Raw genomic sequence first — 13,659 nt, forward strand, 5'->3', positions numbered from 1 at the left:
AATAAAAGGTTCTGTGTCCACCATCTATTGTAACATCTTCAGAGTCTATAGTACCTGACACTGCATATACTTGCTATTATCACAGAGATGAACAAGAGCTCTTTCAAATTCAGACAAAATCAAGTAACAGGTCTTATACACAGTAACCATTTCTTTTTGTTTGTTCATTTGTTTTTCCTGACAGGGTTTCTCTGTGTAGCTCTAGTTGTCCTGGAACTTGCTCTGTAGACCAGGCTGACCTCGAACTCAGAGATCATGCCTCTGTGTGTACCATCATGGCCAACCATTTCTTTAAAAAAAAAAAAAAAAAAGGAAAAAGAAAAAAAAAAATTCAGGGGGCTGGAGAGTTCAGAATTAAGAGCACTTGCTGCTCTTCCAGAGGTCCTGAGTTCAATTCCCAGAACCACATGGTGGCTCACAACCATCTATAATTTGATCTGGTGCCTTCTTCTGGCATGTAGGCAGAACACTGTATAGATAATAAGTAAATCTTAAAAAAGTGCCTTTGATCCCAGCACTCGGGAGGCAGAGGCAAGACAGATATCTATGAGTTTGAGGCCAGCCTGGTCTACAGAGCGAGTTTCAGGAAAGGCTCCAATGCAATGCCTTGTCTCGAAAAACAAACCAAAACAAAAGCTCCAAAGTGACATAGATAAACCCTATCTTTAAAAACCAGACAGAAAGAAAAAAATTATTTTTATTTGTGTGCTCATGTGTATGTGCTCACACATGTGCACACATTGGAACTATACTTGTATAGGTCCCTGAAAAGGCTAGAAATGGTCTCAGATCCCTTGGAGCTGGAGTTACAGGAAACTGTAACAGTTATCAGTATTATTCTATCTTCCTACCATGTACAATCTCCATTTCCCTCACTCTTTAATTCAACAAATATACAGCTCCTTCTTCATGCTAGGCACCAGTTCACAATTCCATCATTAACTTTGATGAAAAAAAACTTCTTAAGGATATTATATTTACTCCACAATGGAAAATACTTCACTTAAAGGGAAGAAAAAACTGTATCACTTAAAACAAGCAGAACTACACTTTGAAGATTGGTTCTAGTGGGCTGGAGAGATGGGTTATTGGTTAAAAACACTGGCTGCTCTTCCAGAAAACCCAGCTTCAAGTCCCAACACCACATGGTAGCTCACAACTGTCTGTTATCCCAGTTCCAGGGGATTGAACACCCATACACCAACAGGTAGGTAAGATACCAATGCACATAAAATAAAAAATAAATCTTTACAATAATTAGTATTGATATTTAATACTCAATTTTAGAGCTGGAGAAATGGCTGAGTGGTTAATAGAACTGGTTATTCTTCCAGAGGACTAGGCTTCACCATTCAAACCATCATGATGTTTGTTTCTTTTTTAAAAAAAAAAATAAACTGTGGATTGCCAGGCAGTGATGGTGCACACCTTTAGTCCCAGCACTCGGAAGGCAGAGGCAGGAGGATCTCTGTGAGTTCGAGAACAACCTGGTCTATAAGAGCTAGTTCCAGGACAGGCTCCAAAGCACAGAGAAACCCTGTCTCGAAAAACCTAAATACATACATACTGCATTTAAAGAAAGCCAAAGGTTCTGATCTTTACTGTTTTATTTTCATGTATAAGGATGTTTTGTATGCATGTTTGTCTGTATACCACACGTATACCTGGTGTCCAGGAAGGCACGGCCATTATGTGGGTGTTGGGAATCAAACCCAGATCCTGTTGAAGAGCAGCCACTGCTCGTAACGATTGAGCCATCTCCCCAGTTCACATACAACTATTTCTAATTCTAATTCCAGGAGACACAAGACAGTCTTCAGACTTCCAAGGACACTGTATGCACGTGGTTCACATACATATATGCAGACAAAACCACACACATAAAATTTTAAAATGTAAAGTAATTACTACCTATTTCATATATTAAACAGCTATATTGGCTAGTCCAATAGTGAGTTGCCCATACTAACTGGAGGCTCGAACAGCTATATCCCCAGCCCTATAGAATCTAATTCTAAATTATTTTTACTACCTCAAGAAGAAATCCTGGGGCAAAGCACTGGCCTAGTAGGCACAGCCCCCATAATAAAAAATAGCAAAGAATGAAAACAATGGGCTGAAGACATGAGGCAGTGAGAAAAAGCTACTGTGCATAAAAACCTGAGTCTGAGTCTCTCTCTCTCTCTCTCTCTCTCTCTCTCTCTCACACACACACACACACACACACACACACACACACACACACACACGTGCGCGCGCGCATTTTGTTCTTACTCCTTCTGCACCAGAATCTCAGAAGGATAATCAGTCCAATAACCTAACATAGAAACTACCAAATCCTGGACAATCTGGATGCTAGTTAACCTCTTAGTCCAAGTTCTCTCACCTGTTAGAGCTAAAGGCCTTTACAAAAAATGAAAAGTCATAGCACAAAAGACATCATTATCTAATACTGAAAATGCAGTAGCTATAAAGCCGGTTTCTTCTTTCCCTTTCATTTCCATTTGGGAAAAAATACAATATTGCTTGAGTCTAGGAATTCAAGTCCAGCACAGGGAAAGCCCTTTTCAAAAACAAAAACCCACTAGGCATAGTATCATACACCTTTATTCTAAGAATTTGGAAGGTACAGGCAGGCAGATCTCTACAAATTACAGGATAGTAAAGGCTCTAAAGTGGGACAGTATGTCAAAACAAACAAAAAACCCACAGATTGACCAGATGGCTCAGAGAACAAAGGCACTTGTTATCAGGCCAACTCTTACAACCTGAATATGATCCCCTGGGCCAATTCCGTTTGTCCTTTAACAAATATCAATGTGTAAACATTGACCCACTTGCATTTACAGTTGGTGCATACATGATAAATAAGCAAATAAAATTTCGTTTTTGTTTTTTTGATACAGAGTTTCTCTGTGTAGCCCTATTAGACCAAACTGCCTTCAAACTTATATAGATTCAACCTGCCTCTGCCTCCCCAGTGCTGGGATTAAAGGCATGCACCACCACTGCCCAGCATGCAAATAAACTTTTTAATTTAGTTATCCATGTGGATGGATAACTAAAGTGAAATATATACATACAATGAATAAAACACTCAACATAAAAAGAGAGGAAATTGTTACAACATGGATGAACAGAGACAACAAAATGCTAAGGGCATAAACCAAAGGACAAACACTGTGTGATTTGTCTTATACAATGAACTCAGAAGAGTCAAATTGATAGACACAGGAAAAAAAATACAATAATGGTTTTTCTTTGTTTTTTTTTGGGGGGGCAGTACTTTATTTAAGGTGTCTTCTATTATGTAGCTCTAAGCTGTCCTGGAACTCAATATGTAGATCAGGTTAGCCTGAGATTCACCTGTCTCTACCTTCCAAGTGCTAGGCCAGCCTGATCTACAGAGTAAATTCCAGGATAGTCAGGATGAGACAAAGACTCTCATACAGCATGTGCCTCCAGCTGGGATTAAGGTATATCCTACCACATTCTGTTAAACAGTAGTTTCTTAAAATCTGAAGTAGGGCACTATAGAATTACTATTTAATGAATAGACATCTCTGAAGTAGATGCTTATGGGTACAAAAAGTGTGAATACACACTGCTGAATAATGCATCTAAAAATGGCTAAGGGAGCTGGGAATGAAGCTCTAGAGTGTTTACCTAGAATGCAGAAAGTTCTGCCTGCATTCTAGGCATGTGTATGAATACAAAGCAATCAGCAGTTCAATGTCATCAACAGTACATAACTAGCCTGGACTTCTCTGACTCCAATCAATCAAAAGAATTAAATTGGTAAATTTTATTTTACATATTATTTTACCACAATTACAAAAAGAAAAGCAAACTCCCTTTCCCCTCAAAAGTCAGGTATATCATAAAATAGATGTATATAAGCAATAGAATTAGATGCTCCAAACTCATCCCGGAATACTGTGAGTGAAGCTAAGTGGTAAAATGTTTGTCTAATGTGCACAAGGCTACAGGTTCAAATCCACAGCAACAGAAAACAACCTGGAATTTTCACTACCATATTCCTTTTTGTTTGTATTTTGGTCCTGTGTACTTTGTTGGTTTTGTTTGCTCTAGGTCTCTGGTACAGTGCCATAGAGCCTCAAACTCAGTCCTTGAACTATCATCTCCAATGTTGAGGTTACAGGTTCCTATCTATTTTTAAACAGAAACAACTAACAGGTTGAGTGATGCATTCCAGAACATTTCAGCTGCTATGATATTAAATCAAGGACATTACACTATCAAAAGCTATACATAAGCATAGGAGTAATAATGTCACTGAAAGACATATATGAATTGGAACAGTATTTATGTCAACATTATATAAACTTTATAAAATACTAATGAGATGGGGGGCAGCTCGTTATTTAAGAGCATTTCTTGCTGTTCTAGGACCCAAGTTCAGTTCTTAGCACCTACAAATGGCAGCTTACAATGTCTCAGAACTGCTCATATCCACATTACAACTATAAGGGATACCTTTTTTCTAGCCTCCATGGGCACCCATACACAATTAATGAATATCTTTAAGAACAAAAAACACAGCAGTCTAAGAAAGCTGATATAGGCCATTAAATCCAGCATTAAAAAGGCAAAAGTAGTTGAATTTCTGGGAGTTGAAGCCAGCATGGAATTCCAAGAAAGTCAGAGCTGTACAATGAGACACTGTCTCAAAAAAGGGGAAAGAAGCAAGGGTATAGAGTTGGCTCAGAGGTTAAAAATGTTTAATGGAAGGCTGCCAAGATGGCTTGGGGATTAACAACACTGGCTGGTTTTTTTCCATAAACCTGGGTTTGATTCCCAGCAACCACATTGCAGCTTACAATTATCTGTAAACCCAATACCTAGGGATGCCCTCTTCTGGCCTCTGTAGGCATAGCATCACACAGTGAACAGACATATGCAAGCGAAACACTCATACACATTTTTAAAAAGTAAAAGAGTGCTTGCTGCTTTTGTAAAGGACTCATGTTTTGTTGCCAATATTGTCAGGCAGCTCATAATCACCTATAACACTAGCTCCGGGAGACTCAACTAAGTCTTCTTCTGGACTCTTAGGTGTCTGCACTTCCATGTGCACGTATCTACACAGAGATACACAAAAATAAAAAATAATCTATTAATTTCTTAGCTGGGTGTGGTAGTGCATATCACCTGGTCTACATGGTGACATCTTGCCTAAATAAATAAGAGCAGAAAATCTACTAATTTTTTTAAAGACTTATTTAATTATTTACTATGCAGAGTTCTGTCTGCATATGTGTCTGAAGGCCAGAAGAGGGCGCTAGATCTCTCTACGGATGGGTGTAAGGCACCATGTGGTTGCTGGGAATGGAACTTAGGACCTCTGGAAGAACAGCTAGTGTCCTTAACCTCTGAGCCATCTCTCCAGTCCCCTAAATCTATTTAATTTTTTTAAAGTGAAAGCTGAAAAAGAAGTATTTGTTGGGCACAGTTTACAAAGATATATTATTTTATTCACAGCTCAAAGAAAACTAGAACTTCAAATAATATGGGTAAAGACTCAAGTGAAAACAATAGAAGGCACACAAGAATAAGTGCCTATCTACAAATAGTAAATAATCTAGGCTAGAGAATGAGATTCATGTATAGATGAAAAGGATAAAACCCTAAGATGGACAAGAAAGCTGAGATCCAGTTGTGGGAAGCCGTAAATGCCAGGATAAGGAGTTCATACACTATTAGCACTCTTCTTTAGGGGCACTTACTGAAGAGTGAATGAGTAGAATGACAAAAGATGAACAGTTGATCATGTAATAGGCAAAACAAGGAGTAATAAAATTGAATGCCTAAACAATGGTTTTAAATATAAAGGTATAAAGAAACTGACCTAGTCAAAAATCTAAGTTTAGGCTAGGTTTCCTTATAATATACAATCTGTGAGTAACAGCGTTCTCTCTGTTAAGGCTTTCCCCTTCTACAATGTGAGCACCATAAAAGCAGAGTGTTAAGCTTACTGATAAATTCTTTGGCACACTTTACTTATTTTTTGTTTGTTTGATTTTTGTTGTAGTTTATTTGAGGTTTTTCTTTTTGGCAGTATTTCAAATAAAACCCAAGACCTAGTATAGAAAAGGAAAGTTCTACCAATGAGCTAGCTAATCCCTGATCTTCAATTTCTAAATTAAGTGTAAAACATACTTCTTTAAATAACATTTATTTAAAACAAGTAAGAACCTCTCTCTAAATCAATAATACAGCTAATTATATGAAGCTAGTATTTGAGCCATTATGTGCTCTAATATATAGCTATCAATGGTTACCACAGCTTTTCATTCTACCTTCAGAAGCAACCCATTGACCAGTGCCTAAATTTATGTCCATTAGATTTCTTCATACTTAACTCAGAATGTTGTAATTTTAATAAGTACTAAAATGTATTGATATTCATATATTACTAAGGTGAGTCAAGAAATACAAAATATTTTTAAAGCTCCATGCACAAAAACAGGGGTACAATACCTTAGGGGGATTAAATGGATATGTTTCTGGTATTTTTATCTCTAGTTGATATCTTCCACCTAAAAACACCAAAAAACAAAAACAGGGAAAAAACAAATTTGAGAATGCTGATCAACTCAAATATGCAAAACCAAATACACTGAAAAGACTTTCAAAATATGTATTATTTATACTGAGAAAATTAAAATCCCAAAATAAAATAAGAGTCATGATTTTATAAGAATACTTAGAGTATATAAAATTCCCACTGTTATTATACTAATTAACAGTAACAGAACTAGAGAAACATTAACTCTACAGACAAACCAATGTCAAATATTTCATTAATTAGTAGCATAAGGTTCAGAGGTCTTGTTTTATCCAGTCCACCTAATAAAAGACAGTAACAGGAAATAGAAGATTAAAAGAAAAAAAAAAAAAAAAAAAAGCAAGGATTTAAAGGATAGACAGTATAAAGACAAAGAACAGATACGTCGTAAACAACAGGAAAACTCTCTTAGCTAGTTCTCTCCGAAGTCTTGATCTTTCCATTTATGTCCTTAATCAGGGCATGGTGTCAAATACCTATAACCCCAGCACTTGGATATTATAGAAAGAGAACCACAAGGAGTTGTAGAACTAATTCTAGTTGGTCTTAATATAAAAACCAAGAGACAGATATTGGGGTTAAAGCTGAAGATCAGAGAAGCAAAGTGACCAGCCACTAGAGAGTTCTCACCTCTACCAAAGCTCTGTTTCTCTTTTAGACTGGATCAATTTCATGTAGCTCAGGGAGGCCTTGAATTAACTAACAAAGATCTGTCTCCTGAGTGATGGGACTAAAGGTGTGTGCCACCACTGCCTGGTTTCTGTGGCTAACTAGTGTGGATGCTGAGATTAAAGGTGTGTGCCAACCACTGCCTGGCCTCTATGGATAACTAGTGTGGCTAGCTTTGCACTCAGATCTTCAAAAGCTTTGTTAGATTATAAACAAAATATCACCACAGGGAGCTGGTGGTGTACTCCTTTAATCCCAGCCCTCTTGAGGCACAGGCAGGGGGATCTCTGTAATTTGAAGTCACTCTGATCTACAGAGTGAGTACCAGGACAGCCAAAGTTACACAGAGAAACTTGGGGGGAGAGGGGGGAACGGACCCGTAACCCAAGGCCAACCATGGCTTCATAGAAAGTTCAAGACTAGCTTGGGGATACATAAGACCTGTCTTGAGCAAAACTAAAAGAATCAACTTGTGTCCCTAAATTTAATGTCAACATTTTGTTTAAAATTTCAAAATAAAGGCAAAGAACAAAACAAGAAACATAGGACATAACACTATCCTCTTCCAAGAATTTACAAAGTACTGTCAATAATTTATATAAACAGAAAACAACATTCTGTTGCTTCTGAAGTTATCTTGAACAACCACAAGTTAAACAGACATTTTTTTAAAGTTCTTTAAAGAAAGAAAAATGTAACTAGGTTCTCACAAATGAAGTATTCAAAGTGAACCATGACTATATGTTCCTCATCTCTGAAGGAGAAAGTCTTGCAATAATGAAACTGAATAGGAAGATTCTAGGTGTGGCGAGAGCACATTGCTACAATGCTAGTCTAGTACATGGTATAGGGAGGCTAGAAGGTCTCCTGACTCAAAACCCTGCTGACCTACTGAGTGGAGCATTCAAGGCTAGCTAGCCTAAACACACCTCCCCCAACCCACAAAATTCTACCTCTAATGAACCTCCCAGTTCAAGATTTCATGATCCACTAACATAAAAGATTCACTATTTAAAAACAGGAAATAAAATTTGGCTCCTGAAATAAACATTAAACTAAGTAGTTTTTCTACTAATAATCAAGGAATGAACCAGTTTAAGAACAAAGCTAGTCATAATGAGTTAGTTACTTAAGTTAGAGATTTCATTACAATATTATTCCTTCATATGCATGTGAAAATTAATACAATAAGTGTGCTAGTGGCATTACTATGATTAAACATTCAGCTCTTGAGAAATTCAAGTAGTGAATTGTTGTCAGTATATCAGGGGTCCTATCAAATCTACCTTTTCCCACTGTTATGAATGTATGCACATGAATCTAACAAAAAAAAAAAAGAGCATTTCACCAATACCAGGTTCTTAAAGCAACACCCACCTCCCCTCCTATGAAAATCCCAAACTTTAAGGCTAACCTAGCCTTAAACTTGAAATTCTCCTGCCTCAGCTTTGCAAGTGCTGGGATAACAGAAATGCAACATCATGCTCAATCTTCAAAAGCTTTCTGATCCCAACTCTTTTTGTCTTACAATTCTTTTTGGTAGAGTCCCCTCTATTTAAATTACATACGAATTAAACAAGAAATATGAATCAAGAACATATGGTAAAAATTAAATATAAAGAAAAGCAATCACAACAAAAGAAACAAGAGAAGGGTACTGAAAAGAACCCTGTAAATATGGAAATGACCATTTATATTAAGAATATAAATAACAATTGCAAAAACAGGAACAATACACTTAGCTTGAATACTATGTAGACTCATCTTTTTTCTTTTTCAACATTTACTAAAAGGGAGAATAAAACGACACGAGGAAATGGCTGCAACACACACACACACACAGAGAGAGAGAGAGAGAGAGAGAGAGAGAGAGAGAGAGAGAGTCTTGTGCCTACACAGGTCCTTCTTTTCCCTGAAGATTCTCTTTTTCTGACTAAATTTCCAAGTGTCATCTTTATTATCTGTCACAAAGCTCTTCCTTCTTAAATGCTTAGAATGATTTTTAGGAGTAGTTTAAGAGATCAGAAATATTATAATAAATACTGTTAGATTGTGAAGTTCTCAAACTATTATTGCTACTCCATGTTAACATTGTTTGGTCATGACATACAATAATTTCCACTTGACAAGGCATGTGAGAAGTGCATCATTAAGTGATCTCACCTGTCAAATATAATAGCCTGTTAAAGCAGCTAACTGTTGCTGGGTACTACAATCTCAAGGGCCCACAGTCACACAAGTAAGCTCCATCACTGAATATCTAAGGGACTTTTATTAGCATTATACACAACAACTTTCAATATAATTTATTTTACCTCTTAAGGATTTAATTTTTATTCTATTTATGTTTTACACTGCTTTATTTTAGAGAACAGGTCTTGCTATATGTTACCTACTCTAACCTTGAACTCTTAGGCTCAAGCAACTCTTCCTCCCATCCTCCTAAATAGCTAACTACAGACATACCACTGCACACAACTTTAAGAATACTTTCCAATTATTAAACATTTAGAAACTTTTTCTTTTCTCCTGTGAGGTTTAAACACATCTTCTGTAGACTAGTAATATCTAGGACTCAAGTATCCTAGGGTGGCCCTGAATTCAGAGCAATCCTCAGCCATCCAAAAGCTAGGGATACAAGCCTTGGCCCACTATGTCCAGAGAAACAATTGTGAACTTTAACTTCCTTCAAAGAGAAGAAAGGAAGTGGATGAGAATTTCTGAACTGCCCATTTAAATTCAACAAATTTGAAAGGACGTTTACACAAAAAGAACTAAATTAGTTCTTTACCACTAAGTTGTTTATTTAAAGGAAGTTAAGAAAACGGAGTAAATGAAATGCAATATGGTAATTTTCCGTGTTAATTCTCCTTGACAATCTGGTTATTTTTAATACTGCATAAAACTGCCTTTTAATGATATTACAGACGAATAGTTTACAAGTAAACTTTTACTTTAGCTTGAAGTTAGACAAAAACAAAAGCAGGCTGAGGAGATACAGCCCTGGACATGGCCCTGAATTCTATTCGCAGAATGCCTATCTCAGCTCAAAAAAAAAAAAAAAAAAACCACAGCAAACAAACCACAAATACCCCATACCCTCAAAAACAAAACAATCTTTCACCTGTGTTTATAAATTAAGAAGGAAAAGTTTATGACTTGAATGGTACTTTTTCTTTAAATATTGCTATAATAGTTTTATGATAAAAAGATCTTAAAATAATTTACTGTCCAAGCACATGCCCCCAATCATAGGGAAACTAATAAAAATATTCTCTAATTTTGAAGCACCTGCAGAAATACTTAAATAACTTGTTTCATTTACTCATGAAACATGGGTCGCTAAAAAGGTAGCAAACATTCTATCCACTGAGCTTAAGAGGTCCCTGTGTATTCTAAGTTTGCTGGAGAGCTCTAGAATAGAAATACTATTTCTTGCATTTTAAAGCTATCTAAACAATTTCAAAAAGCACTTCAGGAAGAATTATGAGGTTAGGGATGTAGCTCAATTTACAGCTGCTTGGGAAGATGCATAAGGCCTTGAATTTGATCCTTAGTACCACAAAAAAAATAGTGAAACAAAAACATTATTATGATACCTGCCATTAAAGAAGCTAGGAGATCTAAACAATATTTGCTACTAAGACATTTGATTTTTATAAATACAATTTTAAAATCTTCTAATATCAAAAGAACTAAATCATTCAGGTGTGGTAGCATACACCTTTAATCCCAACAGTTGGGAGACAAAGGCAGGCAGATCTCTGTGAGTTCAAGCCCAGCCTGGCTGACATAATGATTTCCAGGACAGCCAGAGCTACATAGTGAGACCATGTGGGGGGGGGGGGGGCTGGGAGGCTGAGGGGTTGGAGGTACTAGTAGATATGGAATATTCAGCAATATAAAATTTTTTTGCACTTCAAAATTGGTGCCCAGGCATAACAGCTGTGTCTATAAACCCAGCAGCTAGAAAATAGAAGCAGGAGAAGCAGGAGCTCAGAACCAGCCTCAACCAAAGCTGACAGTCTGAGGACAGCTTAGATCACGAAGAACTTTTCTCAACAAATCAGACAGGAGCAGGACGAGAGTTGGTGGTGAGAGACATGAAACCCAGGCTATAATCCTAACACTTACCAAAGTGAAACAAGAGGACTGCTGAGAGTTTGAGGCTAGCTCAAGCTACAAAGAAAAGCCCTGCTTCAAAAATCAAGAAAGAATTTATAGTGATACTCTAACGACAGCCTAGGATCTTTTAAGGGCTCGAATGAAAACAAGCTTTGCCAAGAATATTGGGTTTTTCTGAACTGAGAGCACTACATTTAAAGAAGCCATAAACACCCTTACTAATACTTGATGAATCCTGATTTAATCAAAAGCAGAAAGCTATTTAAAAGCATAGGCTTTGAAGTCAAAGGCAAGCTAAATCCCGCCTGTTCCACTTAAGATGTTTGACCTTAAGACAAATGACTTATCTCTAAATTCAAATTTGTCTATTAAACAGGATTGTACTTACCTTGTAAGAGTAGTTGAAAACTGAATACAAGGAAGAGCTACCACATAAGGCCATATACTTTCTATTATATAAACACTTAAACAGTTATTAATGCAATATGCAAAAGCCATGGTTATCCTACATGACCCAAATTTGCAATAATACTCAGTAATGAAGATTTGTCTAAAAACTCCAAATACTACAGTTTCTTCCTTTATCATATACTTAATTCCAAGTAAAGAGCTAAAAGTCAAAATATGAACATGGAAAGTAGCAAAGCTATTTTCTTTTTTTGTATGTTTTAAAATAATCACTCAGAGTGGTTTTAAATAAAGAAAATTAAGTATCTAAAAATCTACATAATTAAGTAACCAACTGAAACATGAAATGATAGGAAGGGGAAGCTTTAAAAACAAAACCATTATCTTATTAGTCAAACTGTTTTGGTTTTTCTTTTTTAGTCAAACTGTTAAGATTTGTTACTAATCATATCAAAGGTATCTGAGTGTATCTAAGTTCAAGGCTTAACATTTTATATTTATATTTAAGCCTGTTATGCTATAAAATGTATGGCTACTTTAAACAACAGAATTGAGAACAAGATAAAGAAAGAAGCCTACATAACCTGTAACCTGGCTCTATGAAATGTATTTGAAAAAAATTTTTTTTAATTAGCAAAAACTCAGTATGAAAAATCAGCTAAGTGTCAAAATTGACCATTTTATATACTGTAGTATACCCTAAGCCAAATAAGATTACCTTCCATGAATTTTATAGATAGATGCTCAAGATTACTGACTCAATCTTTCAGACAAGTTCTAATACGCACAATATTTTGATACAGAAAAAAGTACTTGCCTTCATATGGTGTGTCTGGAGGTCCTGCTATTTCTCCTCTTAATTCTGTAAAATTCTCATCTACAAGATCTACTTTAATTTGATTTTTGCTCGTCTTAAAAATAAACAGAAAATAAATGTTAGTTATAGCAACAAGACGAAAGCCTACTTTAGACTATTACCTATTAAAAAATTAAAAACCCATTTTCATGTTTGATTATCTACTTTAGTAAAACAAGTCCAAGTTTTTCTAAAACCTAAGAAATATTAAATAAACATATCTTCAATATTTTTAATAAAATAGTGCCAATTTGAACAAGAGCACAATTGCTTGCTGACCTTATTACAAATTATATAACTGGCCAATACAGCACATGCTATTCATCTTCACTTGATTGCTAAGATAAACTGTCTCTACACTGTCTCTGCTCAATCATAACAAAATGTATGGTTTAGTAAAACCCATTTAGGCCATAAACTCTCACTTGAATTAATCATAGTAACTCTAGATATTTGATTAACTGACTAAATTACTACACCACCCAGCACAATGATAAATACTCTAGGCATAGCATTCCTTTCCATGGTAAAAAGCCTAAATTTGTTACTAGTGCCTTCAATTAGTTACTAGTGCTTCAATTTATTTTTCTGGTTCATTCTAATGCCTTATTTTCTGCTCCATTTACTTCAATGAAAACTACCTTCTGATTAAAACAAACCTACTTTAAACTTATCTAAATCTACTTATTTTGTACTTAATGCTTCTCAAAGTATTTTTCTTAACCTTGTGACAGCCCATCCTCAAGAGCCATGGTAATCTTAAATAATTCATAAAAACACCCAATGTGATTCACATTAGCATTCTCTTTTAAAGGTTCTACCTGCCTGTAAATGAGCTCTCTCCATCTTATGCTTTTCTTGTTATTTTACTAGTCTACATACTAAACACTTATAATTTACCAGTTTTCTCAATTTAAAGATAAAACAAAATGTACAAGGTTTTTAAATTTGAATTCCATATTTTTACATAACATGCCTATATTTATGAAAGAAAGCTTAATAAAAAAAATTT

General features: G+C 35.7%; 1 protein-coding gene across 1 annotated transcript in view; it reads right to left on the reverse strand.

Annotated features, from left to right (window-relative positions):
- The window catches only part of Ube2k (ubiquitin conjugating enzyme E2 K), a 48,319-nt gene that overhangs the window by 12,426 nt on the left and 22,234 nt on the right, over positions 1 to 13,659 (reverse strand). The window contains exons 2-3 of the mRNA XM_051198400.1: positions 12,609 to 12,702; positions 6,502 to 6,560 (exon numbers count right to left, since the gene is read on the reverse strand). Coding sequence (XP_051054357.1) covers positions 6,502 to 6,560; positions 12,609 to 12,702 — 153 coding nt within the window. The remainder of the gene's footprint in view (positions 1 to 6,501; positions 6,561 to 12,608; positions 12,703 to 13,659) is intronic.

The sequence above is a fragment of the Phodopus roborovskii genome, unplaced genomic scaffold, assembly GCF_943737965.1.
Source record: "Phodopus roborovskii unplaced genomic scaffold, PHOROB, whole genome shotgun sequence".
Classification (NCBI taxonomy): Eukaryota; Metazoa; Chordata; class Mammalia; order Rodentia; family Cricetidae; genus Phodopus; species Phodopus roborovskii.